A 20,367-nucleotide genomic window follows, 5' to 3' on the forward strand; every position below is an offset into this window, starting at 1 on the left:
GGGCTCAAGAGATCCTCTCACCTTGGCTTCACAAATTGCTAGGATTACAGGCACGAGCCACCTCACCTAGCCTAGAGTCCACTTTTGAATGTGTCTTATGACAGCAAAAATTCTTATTCATTATGCTGTACTACTTGCATAAGAACAACTGCATTACAATCATCAGAATGATTTATTCTTTCCTAATTAACATACATCATATCTCTATACAAGCAGAATCATGAAAATATATGGCAATTTGTGGAATAGTTTCCCTAAACCAGCCTTTAAGTAAGGGACTTCCCAGCTTTTTTGATTACTCACCTTTATCACCCCAAATTTTTATCACTCCTAAAATAAGTATTTGTAAACTACATTATTTACCACTGTATTGGTCACATATTATAAAGCATGCACAGGCCAGGTGTGGTGTCTCACGCTAGTAATCCCAGCACTTTGGGAGGCCAAGGCAGCCTGGGCAACATGGTGAAACCCCATCTCTACAAAAAATAAAAACAAATTAGCCAGGTGTGGTGACTTGTGCCTGCGATCCCAGCTACTGGGGAGGCTGAGGTGGGAGAATTGCTTGAGTCCAGGAGGTCAAGGCTATGCTGAACTATGACTGTGCCACTGCACTCCAGCCTGGGTGACAGAGTGAGACTCTGTCTCAAAGAAAAAGCACAAAAATAGAAATAAAGGATGAGAGATTAAATGAACTTTTAAAAATTAATTCTAATATTTATTAATGGTGCAATAACCTTTGCTCTCATTTTGATGAGACCAATGACATGAAGTGTGCTTCATTTAAACAAAATTTTGGTTTATGATACAGCTGCTTGAACATCTGATTGTAACTTCTCTTTATTTTTATACTTGATTTTAAAGACTGATGCCTCACAAAGTATATACATTTTAAAATAAAGTATATTGTTTGGATGCACTTACTAAATAATCATACTCATATTACAGTTCCAGGCACCAATTATGCAAACATTTTATTGCTGTTCCTGAACCTGCTGTCTTTTACATTTTTAACAAATTGAAAAGTTAAAAGGTGAAACATCTTTCAGATAACAAAACTGTATAGTAAGGGAAATATTTCAAACCTACTCTGTATTGTTTATTCTCTATTAAAAAAACCTTGACATAAAATATTTTAGTGTTTCAATTAATTTAAAGGCTCCTAGTGTCTTGTAGGCATTCTGGGATTGGAAAACATGATTACAAGAAGAAACTTTAGTTACATTTAATACTAAAATATTTAAAAACATTTTATTGAACTACAATAGACAAATTATATATAAAGTATACAATTTGACAAATTTTGGTATCTGTGTACATCCATGAAACTATCACCAGAATCAAGATATTGAACATCTGTCACCTCCAGAAATTTCCTTGTGCCATGTTGTAATCCTTCTTTCTTGTCCCTCTGTACTGTTACCCTCCTCACCCCGTCAACTCCTAAAACCACTGATTTTGTTTTCTGTCACTATGCATTTTCTAGAGTTTTATGTAAATGCAATCATACAGTGTTTTTTTTTGCCTGACTTATTTCAGTCAGTATAATCATTTTGAGATTCATTCATGTTGCTGTGTGTATCAGTAGTTCATTCTTCTCTGTTGCTGAATAGTATTCCATTGCATGGGTATACTACAATTTGTTTATTCACTTACCTCTTAGTGGGCATTTGGGTTGTTTCCAGATTTGGGCTATTACCAATAATGCTGTTAACATTTTCATGCAAATCTGTGTGGGCATGTGCTTGCTTCCCCGCCCCCCTTTTGAGGCGGAGTCTCGCTCTGTTGCCCAGGCTGGAGTGCAGTGGCGTGATTTCAGCTCACTGCAACCTCCACCTCCCAGGTTCAAGTGATTCTCCTGCCTCAGCCTCCCAAGTAGCTGGGATTACAGGCGCCCACCACCACACCTAGCTAATTTTTGTTTTTTTTTCTTTTGAGATGGAGTTTCGCTCTTGTTGCCAAGGCTGGAGTGCAGTGGCACAATCTTGGCTCACTACAACTACCACCTCCTGGGTTCAAGCTATTCTCCTGCCTCAGCCTCTCAGGTAGCTGGGATTACAGGCGCCTGCCGCCACATCTGGCTAATTTTTTGTAGTTTTAGTACAGATGGGGTTTCACCATGTTGATCTGTTGATCGACTGGTTTGAAATTCCTGACCTCAAGCGATCTGCCCAACTTGGCCTCCCAAAGTGCTTGGATTACAGGTGTGAGCCACCGTGTCCGGCCTACATATGCTTTTGCTTTTCTTGGATAAATACCAAAAGTGGAAAGCATGGGTCATATGGGAGATATATGTTTAACTTTTTAAGAAACTACTAAGCTGTTTTCCGATACGGCTATACCATTTCACATTCCCATTGTAGTGTATGAGAGTTCCAGTTGCTTCAAATGCCTGCTAACATTTGGTGTATTTGAAATTTTGGTCATTCTAATAAGTGTGTAGTGATATCTCACTGTGGTTTTAGTTTGCATTTCCCTAATGATTAATGATGTTGAGCATGTTTTCATGTGTTTATTTGCTATTTGTATATCTTCTTTGGTGATATGTTTATTCTTATCTTTTGTCTATTTTTAAAATGTGTGTTATTAAAGAAATTGTAGAGTTCTGAGAGTTCTTTATATATTCTGGATATAAGTCCTTATCAGATATACTAGTTGCAAATATTTTCTTCCAGTATATGGCTTATCTTTTTATTTTCTAATAAAGTTCTTACAAAGCAGAGGTTTTAAATTTTGACAAAGCCTAATTTATCAAGTTCTGGATCACGCTTTTACGTGTCATGTCAGAAATGCTTGCTTTTTTTTTCATATGGATATCTAGTTTTTCTGGCACTACTTGTTGAAAAGACTATCATTTCTCCACTAAACTTCCCTTAACCTTTATTAAAAAAATCAAGTGACTGTAAACATAAGGGCTTATTTCCATACTCTCTATTCTGTTCCTTTTATTTATTTGTGTGTCTTCATGCCCAATACCACAGTGATTTGATTACTGTGGATTTATAGTGTCTCTTGAAATCAGGTTGTTTCAGCTTTGTTCTACCATATGTTTTGAACTTCACAATATATCGTTATTTTTCCTTTAAACTGTCGATTATATTTTAAAAGAGATTTAAATAATAAGAAAAAAGTATTTTTACTTACATTGTTACCATTGCATGTGCTCTGTATTTCTTTTTGTAGACCTATATTTCTGTGCAGTACCATTTTCTTTCTGCCTCAAGGACTTCCTTTAACACTTTTTATAGTGCAGGTCTGTTGGTGATTAATTCTTTCAACTTTTGCATGTCTGAAAAAGTCTTTATTTCACCTCTGTTTTTGAATGATATCTTGCTGCGTGTAGAATTCTATCTAGGTCGATCTTTTTTTTTTTTTTTCTTTTGGTATTTTAGAGAGGTCGTTCTGTCTTTACACTGCATTGTTTCCAATGATAAATTTGCTGTTATCATGATCTTTGTTCATCTGTATATATATAATGTGTCCTTCCCCAAGACCCCAACCCCACCCCACCCCACCACTCTAGCTTCTTTTAAGATTTTCCCATTATTTCTGGTTTTAAGCAATTTTTGGTGTGCCACATGGTGTATTTTTCTTTATGTTTCTGGTGCTTAATGTTCATAGAGCTTCTTGGATCCGTGAGTTTATAGTGTTCACCAAATTTGGGCCATTATTTTTGGTGACATCAATGACATGTATAGAAGGTAGCTTGATGTCCTACAGCTCATTAATTCTTTTTTCTTTTTTTTCAATTTTTTTCTTTCTGCGTTCCATTTTGAATAATTTCTATTGCTATGTCTTCAAGTTCTTAACTCTTTTCTACTGTAATGTCCAATTTGCTGTTAATCCCAACTAGTGTATTTTTCATCTCAGACATTGTACCTTTTATCCGTAGGTTTGATTTGAGTCTTTTTACATCTCCCATGTCCCCTACCTAACTTTTTGAACATATAGAATGTAGTTATAATAACTGCTTTAATGACTTTGTTTACTAATTCTAGCATTTGTGTCAGTTCTTGGTCTTTTTGATTGATTTTTCTCATTATTATGGATCATATTTTCTTGCTTTTGTGCATGCCTGTGAGTTTTTTTACTGGGTACCAAATATTATGACTTTGACCTTGTTGAGTACTGCATATTTTTGTATTACTATAAATATACTTGAGCTCTGGCATGCACTTAAATTACTTAGATACAGAGTGACCCTTTAAGGTTTTGCTGTTTATATTTGTTAGGCAGGACCAGAGCAGTGCATAATCTGGGCTGTTTCCCACCACTGAGGCAAGACCCTTCTGAGTCCTTCAGCTCGTGTCCTGTGAATCATGAGGTTTTCCAATTTGGCTGGCGGAAACAGGCACTATTCTTAGCGCTGTGTGAATGACAGGCATTGTTCTTTCGAATCCTTTCAGGTAGTTCTTTCCCTGGCCCAGAGTAATTTCCTCACAGGCATATCATGGGCTAATCACTCCTTTGCTAAATACTTGAGTGAAATCTTCTGCAGGCCTCTGAAGATCTTTCTCTTTCTGTGGAGCTCTCTCAGGTCCTCTGTCCTATGAACTCCGGCTACCTGTTTTTTTCCCAGACTCTCAGCTCTGTCTCCAGAACTCAGGGAGTTTACTAGGCTCTACCTGGGTTCTTCCTTTCTGTACCATTATCTGGAAAGTCCCTTAAGACAGTAAGCTGGGAAAATCAAAGGGCTCACCTTATTTGTTTCCCGTCTCAGAAATCATAGTCCTTGATTGCCTGATGTTCAGCGATTTGAAAACCATTGTTTCATGTGTTTGGTGCCTTTGTTGTTGTTGTTATTGTTTCAGGCAGGGTAGAAGTTCATTCCACCTTGACATTTTATAATCCTCAATTATGACCAATTATAACTTGTAGCCCAATTTAAATTCTCTTTTGAAAAAAGTGTAGACACCATCACATTTCTTGACATAGCTAAATCAGTTCTAAATACCCATGTTCAAAAGTATACAGAATCTGGCATGCAGCAGTGTAAATCTCACATCAGTATAAAACTCATTAATCAATTTCTGTGTAAAACAGTATCATTTTAACAAGAGCAGTTTAATTCAGGCTTCTTGGTTAAACAAATATATTTTGAAAGACTCTGGGTCACTTTTTCGTGTTCAGTGAGGTATAAAATTGTCCATTGTCTTTAGCCTAAACAGCAAAATACTGTTGTTATATCACTTTGGCAGGATATGATAATCCATTAGAAGGTATTTGCAAAACCATCATATAATTATTACTTATAACTTTAGAGGAATAATTTAATACCAGTTCAGCCTTTTGGCCCTTGAGCATGGGTCAATATTTAAGAAAATTTTCTGTCATCTATAAGACTGTGAGCATGGTTCCTCACTTCAAAAACAGTGACCTCTGATGAGTGCATTGAAATTAATCACTATAAATTCATCCATGTAACCCAGACTACTTGTACCCCAAAAGCTATTGAAATAAAAAAATTTAAATAACAAAAACAATAGCCTGAAACTTTAACTGATGTCTAGACAGTTTAACTCACAATTCATCTGCATGCTTTAAAAGAAAATAAATGTCATTTTCTAAGACCTAGTTTAAGTCTGAAAGCACAAATGGACATATACAAACTGACAAAAATAGGTAACACTTAGCATTCTTTGTGTTCTCCTTACTTTAAGCACTTTACATATTTTAAAAACGCATTTAATCTTTATAACAACAAGCCCCAAAGGGTAGGTACAATTTTTATCTTCATTTTACAAGTGAGGAAATTGAGGTACTGAGAGGTTTAGTAACTTACCCAAAGTCACACAGCTAGTAAATGGGGAAGTTGGGATTCTAGTTCAGGCAGTCTGACTCGAGTCCAAACTTTTTTGTTGTTTGTTTTATTGACACGGAGTCTCACTCTGTCGCCCAGGCTGGAGTGCAGTTGCACCATCTTGGCTCACTGCAACTTCCGCCTCCCAGGTTCAAGCCATTCTCTGCCTCAGTGTCCTGAGTATCTGGGACTACAGGCGCCAGCCACCACGCCCGGCTAATTGTTGTTGTTGTTGTTGTTGTTGTTTTTGGTTTTTTGTAGAGACAGGGTTTCACCATGTTGGCCAGGCTGTTCTCGAACTCCTGGCCTCAAGTGATCCACCTGCCTTAGCCTCCCAAAATGCTGGGATTGCAGGTGTGAGCCACCCACCCGGCCCAGAGTCCAAGCTTTTAACCACAGCTCACACACTGCCTCAGGAAAACAAAAACATTTTTCTCTCAGCTCTATTACAGCTCTTCAATTTCCATGGGTTTAAGTTTAAACATGTAAACACAAATAGATTTCTGGATAAAGACATTCACTAAACTTTTGTTGAACTCATACTGTGTGTCACATACTGTGCCAAGCTCCTGGGGCTATGATATCCAGATATAGTACCTACCTTCAAAGAGGTTACATCTGGTAGACGTTTCTAGTTTGAGCATAAGTACAATATATTACCATCTTCACATTTATGTGTGGCCTGCATGCAACACAGCAAAATCTGTTGTATTTGCTGTTCAGGGCAGGGACATTACTTGGTGTTTTCCTAATTCACATCAGTTTTCATTTTGGGAACACCAATTATTATTTTTAATCTGAGTACTATTCTTACGAGGAATTCTGTATTTTTAGTCATCTTTTTAATATTCTAGTATCGTGCCCAAGGTCATATAGCTAAGCTATATGAGAGCTAGGATTTGAACCCAAGTCTGTCTTTCACCACTATTTTCATGATTCTATGCTTCCTGTCAGGTTTTGCCTAGTTTTTCATTTTTAAAATTGGTTTTCAGAATTTGAAATAATTTGAGATAGCTCGCCCATCCCCTTCTTGAAAACCAGTTATGTTAGTGTTTATTTTCATTCATTGTTATTATTTCTCAATCATTAGGATTAGGATATAGACTGGATATATCCAATTGGATATGGAATTCTACATATGTCCCTTAGATCAAGCTTATTGTGTTGTTCAACTTGTCTATATATTTACTCATTTTTCATCTGTTGTACTATCAGTAATTGAGAGAGATATGGTAACTTCTAACTTCCCATTTTATGGTAGATTTAGTTTTTCCTTTGTTTTTTTTTTTTTTTTTTTTAGCAATAAATAGGTATAATTGCTAAGTAAGCCATCTTTACTTTTTTGTAACATTTTTTATTATACTTTAAGTTCTGGGATACCAGAATGTGCAGGTTTGTTACACAGGTATACACGTGCCATGGTGGTTTGCTGCACCCATCAACCCATCATCTACATTAGGTATTTCTCCTAATGCTATCCCTCCCCTAGCCCTCCACCCCCCGACAGGCCCCGGTGTGTGACGTTCCCCTCCCTGTGTCCATGTGTTCTCATTGTTCAACTCCCACTTATGAGAGAACATGCGGTGTTTGGTTTTCTGTTCTTGTGTTAGTTTGCTGAGAATGATACAAACCACCTTTTCTAAAATATCTTTTTATGGGCATGGGTCCCACAAGGATGCTATATTAAGATACTTCATCTGAATCTTGACACCTCAGGACTAACACAGAACAAGTTGTCCATCTGAGCTCAGATTCTGACACTCATGTTACCTGAGCCGTGATCTTCTCAACAGATCATCTTGCCTTTTTGATGATATACCTGGGACTGAACGTAATGAAGGGTCTTAAGTTTTCTTGGGCTTTGGTTTCTCTATTAAACCCTAGTAGCCACAAACTGGGAGTATCTGAATAGTCATAGCTTTTCAAACTTCACATCTGTCTGATTTTCTTATTATAACTGTATTTGTGCCTCCATTATTTTCCTGAGTTCTAGTTTTCAAAATATGATGTACTATTTACCATAAAAATATATTGCTTGGTTTATTGCATATGAAAGCTGTATTTTTCTTTCATATTTTCCTTTTTGAATTTCTAGAGAACATTAGATGCCATACTGTGGGGAGTAGTGATGGTAGTGAGGTAGGAGGCAGGTTTTTTCTCTAAGATGTTAAGGATAGATTTAGTACCATTATGATCTCTTCTTTGACATGTGGGTTATTTAGAAGTGTCTTTTTAAATTTTCAAAAGGTATCATGATAAGAAATTATCATATTTTAAATTGATTTCTTATTTAATTTCCTCGAAGTCAGAGACTGGTCTGTATGGGAAGGAATTTTTTTAAATTATGGAGACTTGCATTACAGCCTAGTACATGGTCAGTTTTGGGGGTAAATATTCTATATGTGCTTGAAAATAATGTAATTCTTCAGTTGGATATATAAATTTTTCATATTTCCATTAAATCAAGCTCATTTTGTTGTTCAACTTGTCTATATATTTACTAGTTTGTATCTGTTCGTACCATTCATAATTGCAACAACAAAGAGGTATATGTTAACCTCTCATTTTGATGGTCGATTTTTCGATTTCTCTCTCTTGTTCCTTTGTATATTTAGTGATGTTTTATTAGTGGATACATGTTTATTCTATGTAGTGATCTTATCTATCCTTTATAATGCTTTTATTATCTTTTTTACTTTTAGATATTAATGTAACTACCTCAGCTTTCTTTTGGCTAGCATCTGGTTTATCTTTTCCCATCTTTTTACTTTCAATTTTCCCTTCAATTTATGTTTTAGATGTGTCTCTCATAAATGGCACATAACTGGATTTTTTCCTTTTATCCAGTCTGTTAATCCCTGTATTTCAAAGGGTGAATTTTGCTCATATGTGAGTTTCATATTCATTGATATACTTGAACTTGTTTTTACCATTTTACCTTTTGTTTTCTCTTTGTCTCAATTTTTTCTGCACTTACCTTTGTCTTCTTGCCTTTTAATTTTTGTTCTTAATTTGTTTTCTTCTTCTTGTTACTGATTCTGCAAGATCCCATTGCAAACAAGCTGGCTGTTAACAGGGTTAGTGTTGGAAACAACAGCAACCTATGGTGGAAGGTGGGGCTTGGGGTGGGATATGGCTTTTCTGAAAGGAGTCAGATTGGCAAGTGATGGGGAAGAGGAGGCAGGGAGCTGATAGAGTCCATGGCTGATGGTCTTACAAAAATCTTTTTACAAGTATAAGACAAGCATGTCTGATGGGACTTGAGGGAAGGGAAGTGGGAGTGTGAGATGAATGAAGGCTTAAATAGAACCCAAAGAGACTAGGTAAAGGAATTGAACAGGCATAAGTAACAGGATTTATGGGTGACAGTGAGGGTTCAGCTGAGGTTGTAGACCAGGAATTATGTAGAACCTGGGTATGGGAGCAGACAAGGCAGGCTAGAGCATTAGCACAGGTTTGGGATTTTCATGGGCAGTTGTGGCAGAGGGATGAAGTATATGGATATGGAAGGTACTGGTGAGAGTGGTTCAAATGTTGAGCCATCTGGAATCCAGGATGGGTATGGAGGGAAGATAGATCAGCAGAAGGCAAGTGGACCAAGAGACAACGTGGAGCTCAAGAGACTGTGGTCTTGATAAGGTTGAAGAACAGATACAGCGAGAGTGAGCTGTGGTTGGAAAGTGGGAATTCTTGAATTTAAGATTTTAGAGGGGGCAGTTCTGGTTGGTCAGGTCCATAATGAAAAAGAAAGGGAAGATGTACAATGTTGGTAGTTCATTTTCTTAAGATACTATCTTCAAGGATCTTCTTACTTCCCTGGATTTTGATATTACTTGATCTCATTATTATGCCAACATGCCTTTCTCATCACAGTATTCTGCTGCCTCTCCACAGGCACCAGTTTTTTAATCTGCTATGGTTCTCATTTCTAGTGTGCCTATGCTATCCTTGCTTTTTAGCTGACGGGTAACTGATAATACCTCTTTTATCCAGGAGCCACTGATTTTTTCGCACAGTGTTTCAGCCATAATCACACATATGGGAATTCATTTCCACAATGCTTTTGATTTGTCTGTTTAGTATTTTATAGTTGCTTTGGTTATAATTCTGCCTAGACTGAGCCTGTAGAGCACCAACTCTAGTGTCAGATTTTCTGGGCTTGAATCCCTGCAATTTCACTTACTTGCTCTTTATTCTTGGGCAAGTTGGCCTAACCTCTTCTGAATCCTCATCTATACAATGGGGTAATAATAGTCACTCACTGTTGGTGTTGTGACAAGGATTAAATTAGTTAATATATGTAAGGTACTTGTTTGGCATATAGTCGATTCTCAATAAAGGATACTGTTGGGGGTGACAATGACAGTGATCGCAATATTGGCAGCATATGCAAAATTACATACCAGATATTGCATTAAGTGCTAGGGCAGATACAGAGGAGAAGATTGAAAAAGTCCTTGTTTTCACGGAGGGTATATATTCTCCTTGGTGATAAGAACTAAGAAGACTTCCTCAAGACTAAGAAAGGGTATGTGAAAGAGGCTTAACATCTTATAGTTCGATAAAGACCAGGAAATATACAAGTTGAGGAAATATTGCAGGAACCTGTATAGCTTTGCCGTGTTGTTTATTTTCTCCACTGTCTTGTAGGGAATTAGTAAAAATAATAATAATAATAAAAAAGTGAAAGGGGCCTGTTGTGTAGTTTCAAAGGAGAGGAGAGAAGGTAAGTGTGATTCTCATTTCCTTTTTCACTCTCTGTCTACCTTGGGCTCTTTGACTCCCATGACTACCAAATGTATATTTTCAGATACAGTTTTTCTTCCTGAGGTCCAGCCCTGTGTCTCCAACTATTTCCTGGGCCCAGTTACTTGGATATCAAGTATGCAACACTAACTTAATAGGGTTAAAACAAAACCTTTTGCCTTACTTCCAAACCTGTTTCTTTCATTCTATCTCCTGTCGCTATGAGGGCTGTCACTAGCCAGTCAGTTGTTTAATCCAGACATGTGAACTAGGCATCTTTGACTTCACCTTCTTCATCCTCTCTGCTCAGTCAGTCTCCCTATTCTGTCAATTCTACTTCTCAAACCTATTCTGTTTTTTCTTGCTGCCTGGCTAAGGCCTTTATCATTGTACTCCAAACATTGTGATTGGCCCTTTAATACACATTATTTAATTTTTTAAACAACGTTTGAGGTGGGTCGTTTTGTAGATGAGAAACGAAAGGGTCAGAAATAAAATGACTTCTGCTGGGCATGGTGGCTCTGCCTCTAGTTCCAGCTACTTGGGAGGCTGAGGCAGGAGGATCACTTGAGCCCAGGAATTTGAGTCCAGGCTGGGCAACATAGTGAAACTCTGTCTCTAAAAATGAAAAATAAAATGAAATGAAAAATAAAATGACTGGTCTAATTATTTAGATTCACAGTTAGTAAATCTAGGTTGTTTTTTGCTGGAGTATTGTAATAATATCTCTGCCTCATTTGCATTGTTTTCTTTTTTGAGATATAAATGGAAGATATGTATAAAAACAAATTAGAACTATATAAAGTAAAAAGTGAAAGTTACCCCTTCCCAATTCTACTCACCAAGGGAAACCAATGATAGCAGATTTTTTTCTAGACCTTTCTCTTTGCATATACAAATATTTAGATAAATTCTTTATACAAGATCTTTTTTTATTGTCCTACAACTACTTTTTCACTCATGGCCATATTTTTATGTCAATATGTGTGTATCTACTACATTTTTAATAGCAACATAATGTTCCATTATGTGGACGTATTGTTTTGTTTAATGATTCCTCTGTTAAATAACTGTTTCTGTTCTTTAAAATAATGTTGCAGTAATAGTCTTGTGCATATAATCTTGCTTGTGCATTTGTATGAATATTTCTATTGGGTAGATTCTTAGAAGTCATATTGCTTGGTTAAGTAGTATACTTATTTTAAATGTATGTACTACCAAATTGTCCTCTGATTTGTCCTCTAAATCGGTCTTTCATATTATAGCTAGAGCAATATGGCTATAATATGTCTTTGTAAAATGAATTTCATCATGTGATTTCCCAGAATCAAAAAGCAACATCAGAGATGTTTGATAGATTTCTATTGTCTATGCAGTAAGTTTTAAGATTAAAAAAAATTTCTTCCAGACAGGATCTTGCTCTGTTGCCCAGGCTAGAGTGGGCCACACGTGATGGTGTGATCTTGGCTCACTGTAATCTCAACCTCACCGGCTCAAACAATCCTCCCACTTCAGCCTCTCGAGTAGCTGGGAATGCAGGTGTGAACTTTCACACCCAGCTGAGTTTTGATTTTTCTTTTTGTAGAGACTGAGTCTCCCTGTGTTGCCTAGGCTGATCTTGAACTCCTGGGCTCAAGTGATCCTCCTGCCTCAGCCTTCCGAAGTGCTGGGATTACAGGTGAGAGCCTCCATGCTGAGCCAAAATTCTTAAAATTTTCTTAAAAGTTTTTAAGAGTTATACAGGAAGGGGAGCATCACACACTGGGTCCTATTGTGGGGAGGGGGTAGTGGGGAGGGATAGTATTAGGAGATATACCTAATATAAATGACGAGTTAATGGATGCAGCACACCAACATGGCACATGTATACATATGTAACAAACCTGCACGTTGTGCACATGTACCCTAGAACTTAAAGTATAATAATAATAAAAAAAAAGAGTTATATAATCTGGGCCTAAACTATCTTTCCTACCATTCTTTCCTACCAGGAAATTTGTCCTCTGATAAGGCAAAATCCACCTCTTCTGTAAAATTTCCCATGTATGCTGCTGTCTTTCCTCTCTCTATGTAAGATAGAATGAGTTACTTTCTTTCCTAAGTTCTCACAGCACTTAATTTATAATCCCTCTGATAGCACTTAAAGCGTTGTACTGTATTTATGTGTGTCTGTCTCCCCTGCTACTCTGTGATTTTCGTAAGGGTAGAAATTGTGCCTTACTCATCTTTGTATCCCCAGCACTTTACAGAATGCCTGTCAGAGTAGTGCTCAACAAGTATTCATGAATTTGGGAAAGATATCCTGGAGGTAGTGCTAGAGTACTAGTATGATAAGAACTTTGAGAGATAGAGTAGGTGGTGGAAGTTTTGAAGCATAGCAGAAAGCTGACTGACTCCTGGGAGAATGGAAGCTGGTCAGGAATAGAGAACTGGGCCAAAACTGGCAGGAGCCTTCGTGTGCTTTTCTCCTTCACTGCAGAGACCAGTTGCCTGGTTATTTGGGTTAATAGGCTTGAGATTTGAGAACATTTAAAGTATTAAAAATTGAATGATTGAGGACTCACTTGGTGGAGGGGGAGATTGACTCAGCTGTTCTATGTTCTTTCCAGACTAAGATGCATATACTGAATAACTAGTCCTTTTCCCAGAGTCATGAATAACTTTTTCTTTCTGAAAAATCCAGGACTCTTCATTTTCAGGGCATGATTCGGATGGGAGTAGGAAGAGTAAATAGGTCAGATACTTCTACTTTGTCTCTTTAGCTTGGCTCAAGGGGAAAGTAACCTATTGAAAGGGTTTAGGGATGTGGGCCTATTCTTGAGTAAATCATCTGTGTGAAATTAGTTCTTTTGTCATTTCAGGCAACTCTGGTAGCTCTCCTTGTCTGGTTGTTTTGAAGAAAGAAGAGTAGAAGAAAACGTTGAATAAATCATGTCGGAGTTACTGGACCTTTCTTTTCTGTCTGAGGAAGAAAAGGATTTGATTCTCAGTGTTCTACAGAGAGATGAGGAGGTCCGGAAAGCAGATGAGAAAAGGATTAAGTAAGAGTTCCCCAAAACGCATAGGGTCCCAGGCCTTTGACCAATGATGTCTGGGCTTTTCCTTATGTCTCCCACCTGACTTTCATAGGAATTTGTATATGTGATGTTTACCACTACATATTGGGTCACGTTGGGCTCTGAGTTTGTTGCTTCCACAGAACCAAATAGTCTTACTCTGTTTACCTTTCAACCCCTCTCCATCCAATCTATGCATATCCTGAATCCACTTATGCTTCTTTTTTGGGTCTTGGCAGGCGACTAAAGAATGAGTTACTGGAGATAAAAAGGAAAGGGGCCAAGAGGGGCAGCCAACACTACAGTGATCGGACCTGTGCCCGGTGCCAGGAGAGCCTGGGCCGTTTGAGTCCCAAAACCAATACTTGTCGGGGTTGTAATCACCTGGTGTGTCGGGACTGCCGCATACAGGAAAGCAGTGGTACCTGGAGGTGCAAGGTGTGCGCCAAGGAAATGTGAGTGTCACCTATGGCTGAATAGAGAGGAGATGAGGCCCTGGTTGTGGTGAGAATTTCTTTCCTTAGCCTTTATTAGACAAGAACCATTCTTTATCCATCTATCGTTTTCTTTTATTTCTTCCCAGAGAGTTGAAGAAAGCAACTGGGGACTGGTTTTATGACCAGAAAGTGAATCGTTTTGCTTACCGCACAGGTAGTGAGCTAATCAGGATGTCCCTGCGCCACAAACCTGCAGGTACTGGACCTGTCTAGAGATGGTTCTTGGTATGGAATCCTAGTGTATTCTGACTGGTGGCATCTTAAATCCATGGGCTCAGCCAGTTTGTGGAGAATCAAAGATTGTATTGTCATCCCTTCTGCAAGCATGGTGTACTTCAGGGGATTTGCTATGAGGGTTGTTTCCTTTTTTTCCTACTCATAACCACCACCCTGGCATACTTTTGTTTGTCTTGAAGTGAGTAAAAGAGAGACAGTGGGACAGTCCCTCCTTCATCAGACACAGATGGGTGACATCTGGCCAGGAAGAAAGATCATTCAGGAGCGGCAGAGGGAGCCCAGGTAAGAATCAAGTAATTGTTTAAAGAAATGCTTACAATATCCCTTTAATTCTTTTACTATTCTTTTTACTTCTTCTGTTTATAAAATAATAGATGTTTATTATAGGAAAACTTGAGAAGTACAGAAAATAGTAAAGGAGGGAAAAAATCATTCCTAATCCCACTGCTCATATGTAGACATTAACATTTTGGTATATTCACTTAGTTCTTTATTTTTTATAGTTTGCAGTCAGCTTTCTCAAGTTGAATAGTTTGTTCTTTAGAAGAACAATTTGAAGACAAATAAAAATAACGCATACTCATTATTAAGCAACAAATCACCCACATTCCTACTACCCCAGTTTTCACATTATGTGGAAATTATTTCATGTATCTTCTATGTATATACATAACGGGTTGACTGGATGGAAAAACTGAAAAATCCTTTTAATATTGGATCATAGTATAATAAATTAAAATCATCCTGTTTAATTTTACTTGAATTTAACAGAATAAAACACCAAAATAAAATGAAAGAATAGCTCATCTTCAGACAAATGTTTTTTTAAAGTAAAAGATATTAGTTGTTAACATTCCTCTAAGCTTAAGAAAAAATACTATGAAAGCCATTGAGCAGTTGGCCACTTTTTTAGTGGATTTTTTTTGGTAACAGCCTTATTGAGATATAATTCACATACTATACAATTTGCCCGTTTTTTGTATACAATGCAATCGTTTTTAGTCTATTCACTGAGTTGTGCAACCATCCCCTGAATCAATTTTAGAAAATTTTCATCACCTCAAAAAAAAAAAAAAAACCTTTACCCTTTTAGCTATTACCCTCTCCAATCCTTAAGCAATCACTGGTCTACTTTCTGTCTCTATATATTTGCCTATCCTGGGTATTTCATGTCAGTGGAATCATACAGTATATGGTCCTTTTTGACTGGCCTCTTTCACTTAACATTAACGTTTTCAAGGTTCATCCATGTCATAGCATGTATGAGAACTTCATTCCTTTTTATAGTCAAATAATACCCATGATATGTATTTATCACATTTTATCTGTTCATCTGTTGAAGAAAATTTGGATTGTTTCTACTTTTTGGTTATTAAGAGTAACGCTGGGCCGGGTGCGGTGGCTCACGCCTGTAATCCCATCACTTTGGGAGGCCGAGGTGGGTGGATCACGAGATCAGGAGATCAAGACCATCCCGGCCAACATGTTGAAACCCCATCTCTACTAAAATACAAAAAAAAAAAAAAAAAAAAAAAAAGCCAGATGTGGTGGTGCGCGCTTGTAGTCCCAGCTACTTGGGAGGCTGAGGCAGGGGAATTGCTTGAACCCGGGAGGCAGAGGTTGTAGTGAGCCGAGATCGCGCCATTGCACTCTAGCCTGGCAATAGAGTGAGACTCTATCTCAAAAAAAAAAAAAAAAGTAATACTGCTATGAACTTTCATTAAAGGTTTTGTGTGGATGTATGTTTTCTTTTCTTTTCTTTTCTTTTTTTTTTTTTGAGACGGAGTTTTGCTCGTGTCGCCCAGGCTGGAGTGCAGTGGCACCATCTTGGCTCACTGCAACTTTCACCTCCTGGGTTCAAGCAGTTCTCCTGCCTCAGCCTCTCAAGTAGCTGGGATTACAGGCACGTACCACCAAGCCCAGCTAATTTTCATATTTTTAGTAGAGACGGGGTTTCACCATGTTGGCCAGGCTGGTCTCGAATTCCTGACTTCAAGTGATCCACCCGCCTTGGTATCCCAAAATGTTGGGATTACAGGTGTGAGCCACCATGCCTGGCCTGTTTTCATTTTTCTAAGATAGATACTTTGGAGTTAGTGGTCATTTAAAATATCTACCTGTTTCAATATTTAACATTATCAGTGGATGCTTTACTGTGAAAGAGGAAGCAGTTAGCTTTCTTACACTTCCCTCCAGTTATTTTCTTCTGTCGCCACTATTTGTTACTCAAATTATTTTTCGTTTGTCAGGGTTTATAATATTTACATTCTCTTATATAACCATAAATCATCTGTTTGTTTTATCTGTTTGTTTCCTTTTAGTTTTATACTTAAAAGGATTGTATGCTTACAACCAGGCCTTATACCACAGCTTCTCTATTTCTGATTTATTTCTTGGTTTTCTGGATTTCATCTTTGAGGAGTTCCTTCAAGAAGAGCTTGCAGGTGCTATATTTATTGTATTCTTACATGTTAAGAATGTCTGCCAGGTGCCTTTATACTTGAGTGGTATCTTGGCTGGATATTATATTCTTGAGCCACATTTTCTTTCCCTCAGAATGTTGTAGACATTGTTCCATTGTCTTCTTCCATTGAATGTAACTGTGAAGAAGTCTGAGGACACCTTGACTCTTGTTTTTCTTTCTTATGGATGAGAGAGAGAGAGAGAGAGAGAGAGAGAGAGAGAGAGAGAGAGAGATTAGACTTGCCTGAAAATTTTCTTTTCTTTTTCTTGAAGTTTAGTAATTTAACAAGATTATAACTCAATGGTGATCATTCTGTATCATTTTCCCCTATATGTGATATACCCTTGATGAGTTCTTTCTTCATTGCTGGAAAATTTTTCTGTATCATATCTCTGAACTCTTTTTTTTTCCGTTTTATTAGTTAAGTTCTCCACCTCAGAGATACTGGATTTTCTTATCCTCTATTTTTGTCATTTTCTTTTATTAGTGAATGTAATCGGAAAAATGGTGAAAGCAGCTAACTGTGATTAGCCCAACCCATTCCTCCATGCTATTAATTTGGTTTTCAGTTTATTTCCCTTCCCATGCCCCTTTTCCCTTCCCTTCCTTACTTTTTGCTGCTTCTAATTTATTTGAGTAAATTATTTAGGTTTCGATTTGTTCTTTGCTCTAATCTTCTTTGTCTTATTTTGTTTTATCATCTTGTATTTGAATTCTTGCACTTTATTGAATTTATATTATTAGTTCCCCTGTAGTGTAAAGCACTCACATGAAACCTACTTGTTTTACTAGGGTTAATTCTTCTCCAGACACGGTTCTTCGGTTCTTCATCCATCTTGCAAATTATTTTCATTTCTCTCCACCCCATGGCTATTTATATATCTGCCAGACTATTTTACTTCATTTCACTCAACTTTAATATGAGAAGTTTTCTCTGTATCTTTTGTTTCCTCTGATACAGTGTATGTGAATTCTTCTGCTCACCTCAACTTGAAACAATTTATCTTTTCTCCATTCCCAGCTGTACTTTAGTTTAAGGACTGAATATTGCTTTTTATATTTCCTTCCTTGTAACCTGAAGGGGTGGGTGCAGAAGGCAACTTGGGGTCCTGAGTTTTGGTCTCTTGAAATTCTCTTAAATGTCCTGGTTCAGTGCTTACCTGTCCCAGATCTGGGTTAATCCCTTAGCTCATACCAGTGCCCTGGGAGATGACATTTTGCAGCAGTCTTGTCTGTCTCTGTTGGGGTTCTACAGTGGTACCTGGGGCTATAAATCTTGAAGACTTCTGTTTTTCTTGACTACTCACTCACTTAATCTGCAAATTGCTACATTGGAAGGGATTACTTAAGGAGCTTTGCTGAATTAAATCTTCTGTTTTCATAGGCATGACTTTTTGAAATCTGTGACTTGAGGCTTTATTTTTGACTCATTTGATTGTGGCGGTGAATTTTTAGCTTTTGTATGGTGTGTGTGTTTTTTTCACAAACTTTCACTCACCCAAAGGGAAATGACTTTATCATGTTTCATATGATTGTTGAAAAACAGTATAGAAATGTATAAAGTAAGTCCTCCAGTAACCTCACTGCTTCTTCCTCAGATAATTGTCGTTAATAGTTGTGAATAGTTTTGGCATACGGACTACCAAACTGTCTAAATATACATATATGGGTTGGGTTCCTAAGTTTTTAATTTCTTATTTTTTAAAAAAGGATGATCCTATATACATGTTAAGTGAAAAAAAGTGAAAGAAAAAGAACTTTAAAAACTCAATAATACAGACAATCCCATAGAAAATGCACAAAATATTTGAACAGACATTTCACCAAAGACAATATAGAGATGTCAGATAAGCACATGAAAAGATGCTCAACACCTTTAATCATTAAATAAATTTGAACCAAAAATCACAATAAGATACTACTACATACCCACTAGAATGACTAAAATTAAAAAGACTAACCATGCCAATTGTTGGTGAGGATGTAAAACAACTGGATTTAAAAAAAAATTTTCTTTTCTACATTTCCTCCTTGCTATTATAAACAACTAGAATTCTTGTACACTGCTGGTGGGAATGTACAATGGCATAGCTAATTTGAAAAGCAGTTAGCAGTATTTTAAAAAGTTTGTTGTGCACCTACCTTGTGATGAAGTCATTTCATTCCTGGGTATTTACTCAAGAGAAGGGAAAATGTATGTTTGTACAAAGACTTCTACGTGAATGTTTATGGCAGCTTTGTTTGTAATAGCCCAACCCTGGAAATAACCCAAATGGCCATCAGGAGGTGAATGGATAACCGATTTGTTTATATGATGGAATACTACTCAGCAGTGGAAAAAATGAACTATTGATACATGCAACAACATGAATGAATCTCAAAACAATCATGCTGAGTGAAAGAAGCCAAGCAGTAAAGAGTACATACTGTATATGGTTCTGTTTGTATAAAAATCTAGAAAATACAAACTAGAAAGCAGTGACAGAAAGCAGATCAACACTTACAGGAAGGGTGGGAGGGATTAGAAAGGGGCAGGAGGAAACCTTTGGGAGTGATAGATATGTTCATTAACTTAATTCTGGTGGTAGTTTCGCAGATATCTACATTTGTCAAAATGTCACGTTGCACACTTGAACATGTGCAGCTTATTTTTGTCAGTTATTACTTAAAGTGTAAAAGAAAAGAATTGTAAAAAGATATAACATGAACATCTTTCTGTGTCAGCACCAAGGATCTGTTTCATTCTTTTGACATCTGTATGATGTTTCATTGTATATATGGACTGTGATTTTTATCTGCACAGCCTTGGGTGGGTGACTCATCTGTTCCAGGTGATGAGGCCCCCTTTTTTCTTTGTGAGTTAGGGATAAGAATGGCTTTTATTTGCTGAACCTGATTAACACATCTGACATCATCAGTCAGAATGTAATTTCTGAAACCTACTGCTTCTGGTTGTCTGTGATCTCTTGTCTCATTGGACCCAGAAGACTCTTATTTATCCTAAACATGAAAACAGATTAAGTGACCATAAATGATCTTTCCCATGAAATTATGGAGCCTCAGAGATAATTTAATTCAACCACTTTATTTTTGCAGAAAAGAAAGCAGGATAAGTGATTTACCTGAGATCATACAGATAGTTAGAGCCCAGGGCTCCCATCTCTTAGTCTATTTTTTACTGCACAGATGTCAAATAATTGCTTTTTTGCCCTTGGGTTGTTTGTATTAGCTCGGATTGGTATGTATTAATCTTTTGGAAAAAAATACAAGCAAAAAACACTCTCCATGGGCCATCGTTAAAAGTACCTCGCTGGAGGAATGGTTCTGCTTGGGTTTTTTTGGTGGGGGTGGGGTTGGGGGCAAAAGGGGAAAAAGGACAATTCTAAAGTAAAAAGTGAAATCAAGCCCCCCTGCTATGTCTTGTACTATACAGCTAATACATCTTTCAAGGAATGACCGACATTTCACCTCTTGCAAGTCCTAGGATTTCAACCCTGCTGTCTGTTTTCACAGAACTATTTCAAACATCATGTGCCAACTTGGAGAGTTTATTCATTACTGGCTAAG

General features: G+C 37.3%; 1 protein-coding gene across 4 annotated transcripts in view; it reads left to right on the top strand.

The window, feature by feature from the left end:
• SYTL4 (synaptotagmin like 4) overlaps positions 1-20,367 on the top strand; it is a 56,081-nt gene that overhangs the window by 14,981 nt on the left and 20,733 nt on the right. For 2 of the 4 annotated variants that reach the window (XM_007992237.3, XM_007992239.3), the window contains 5 exons: positions 12,132-12,224; positions 13,408-13,587; positions 13,842-14,057; positions 14,186-14,295; positions 14,516-14,618. In XM_007992237.3, coding sequence (XP_007990428.3) covers positions 13,478-13,587; positions 13,842-14,057; positions 14,186-14,295; positions 14,516-14,618 — 539 coding nt within the window. In that variant the 5' untranslated portion in view covers positions 12,132-12,224; positions 13,408-13,477. The remainder of the gene's footprint in view (positions 1-12,131; positions 12,225-13,407; positions 13,588-13,841; positions 14,058-14,185; positions 14,296-14,515; positions 14,619-20,367) is intronic. The other 2 variants (XM_007992238.3, XM_007992240.3) reach the window with 1 other exon arrangement.

Source organism: Chlorocebus sabaeus, chromosome X (genome assembly GCF_047675955.1).
Source record: "Chlorocebus sabaeus isolate Y175 chromosome X, mChlSab1.0.hap1, whole genome shotgun sequence".
In the NCBI taxonomy this organism is placed as follows: domain Eukaryota; kingdom Metazoa; phylum Chordata; class Mammalia; order Primates; family Cercopithecidae; genus Chlorocebus; species Chlorocebus sabaeus.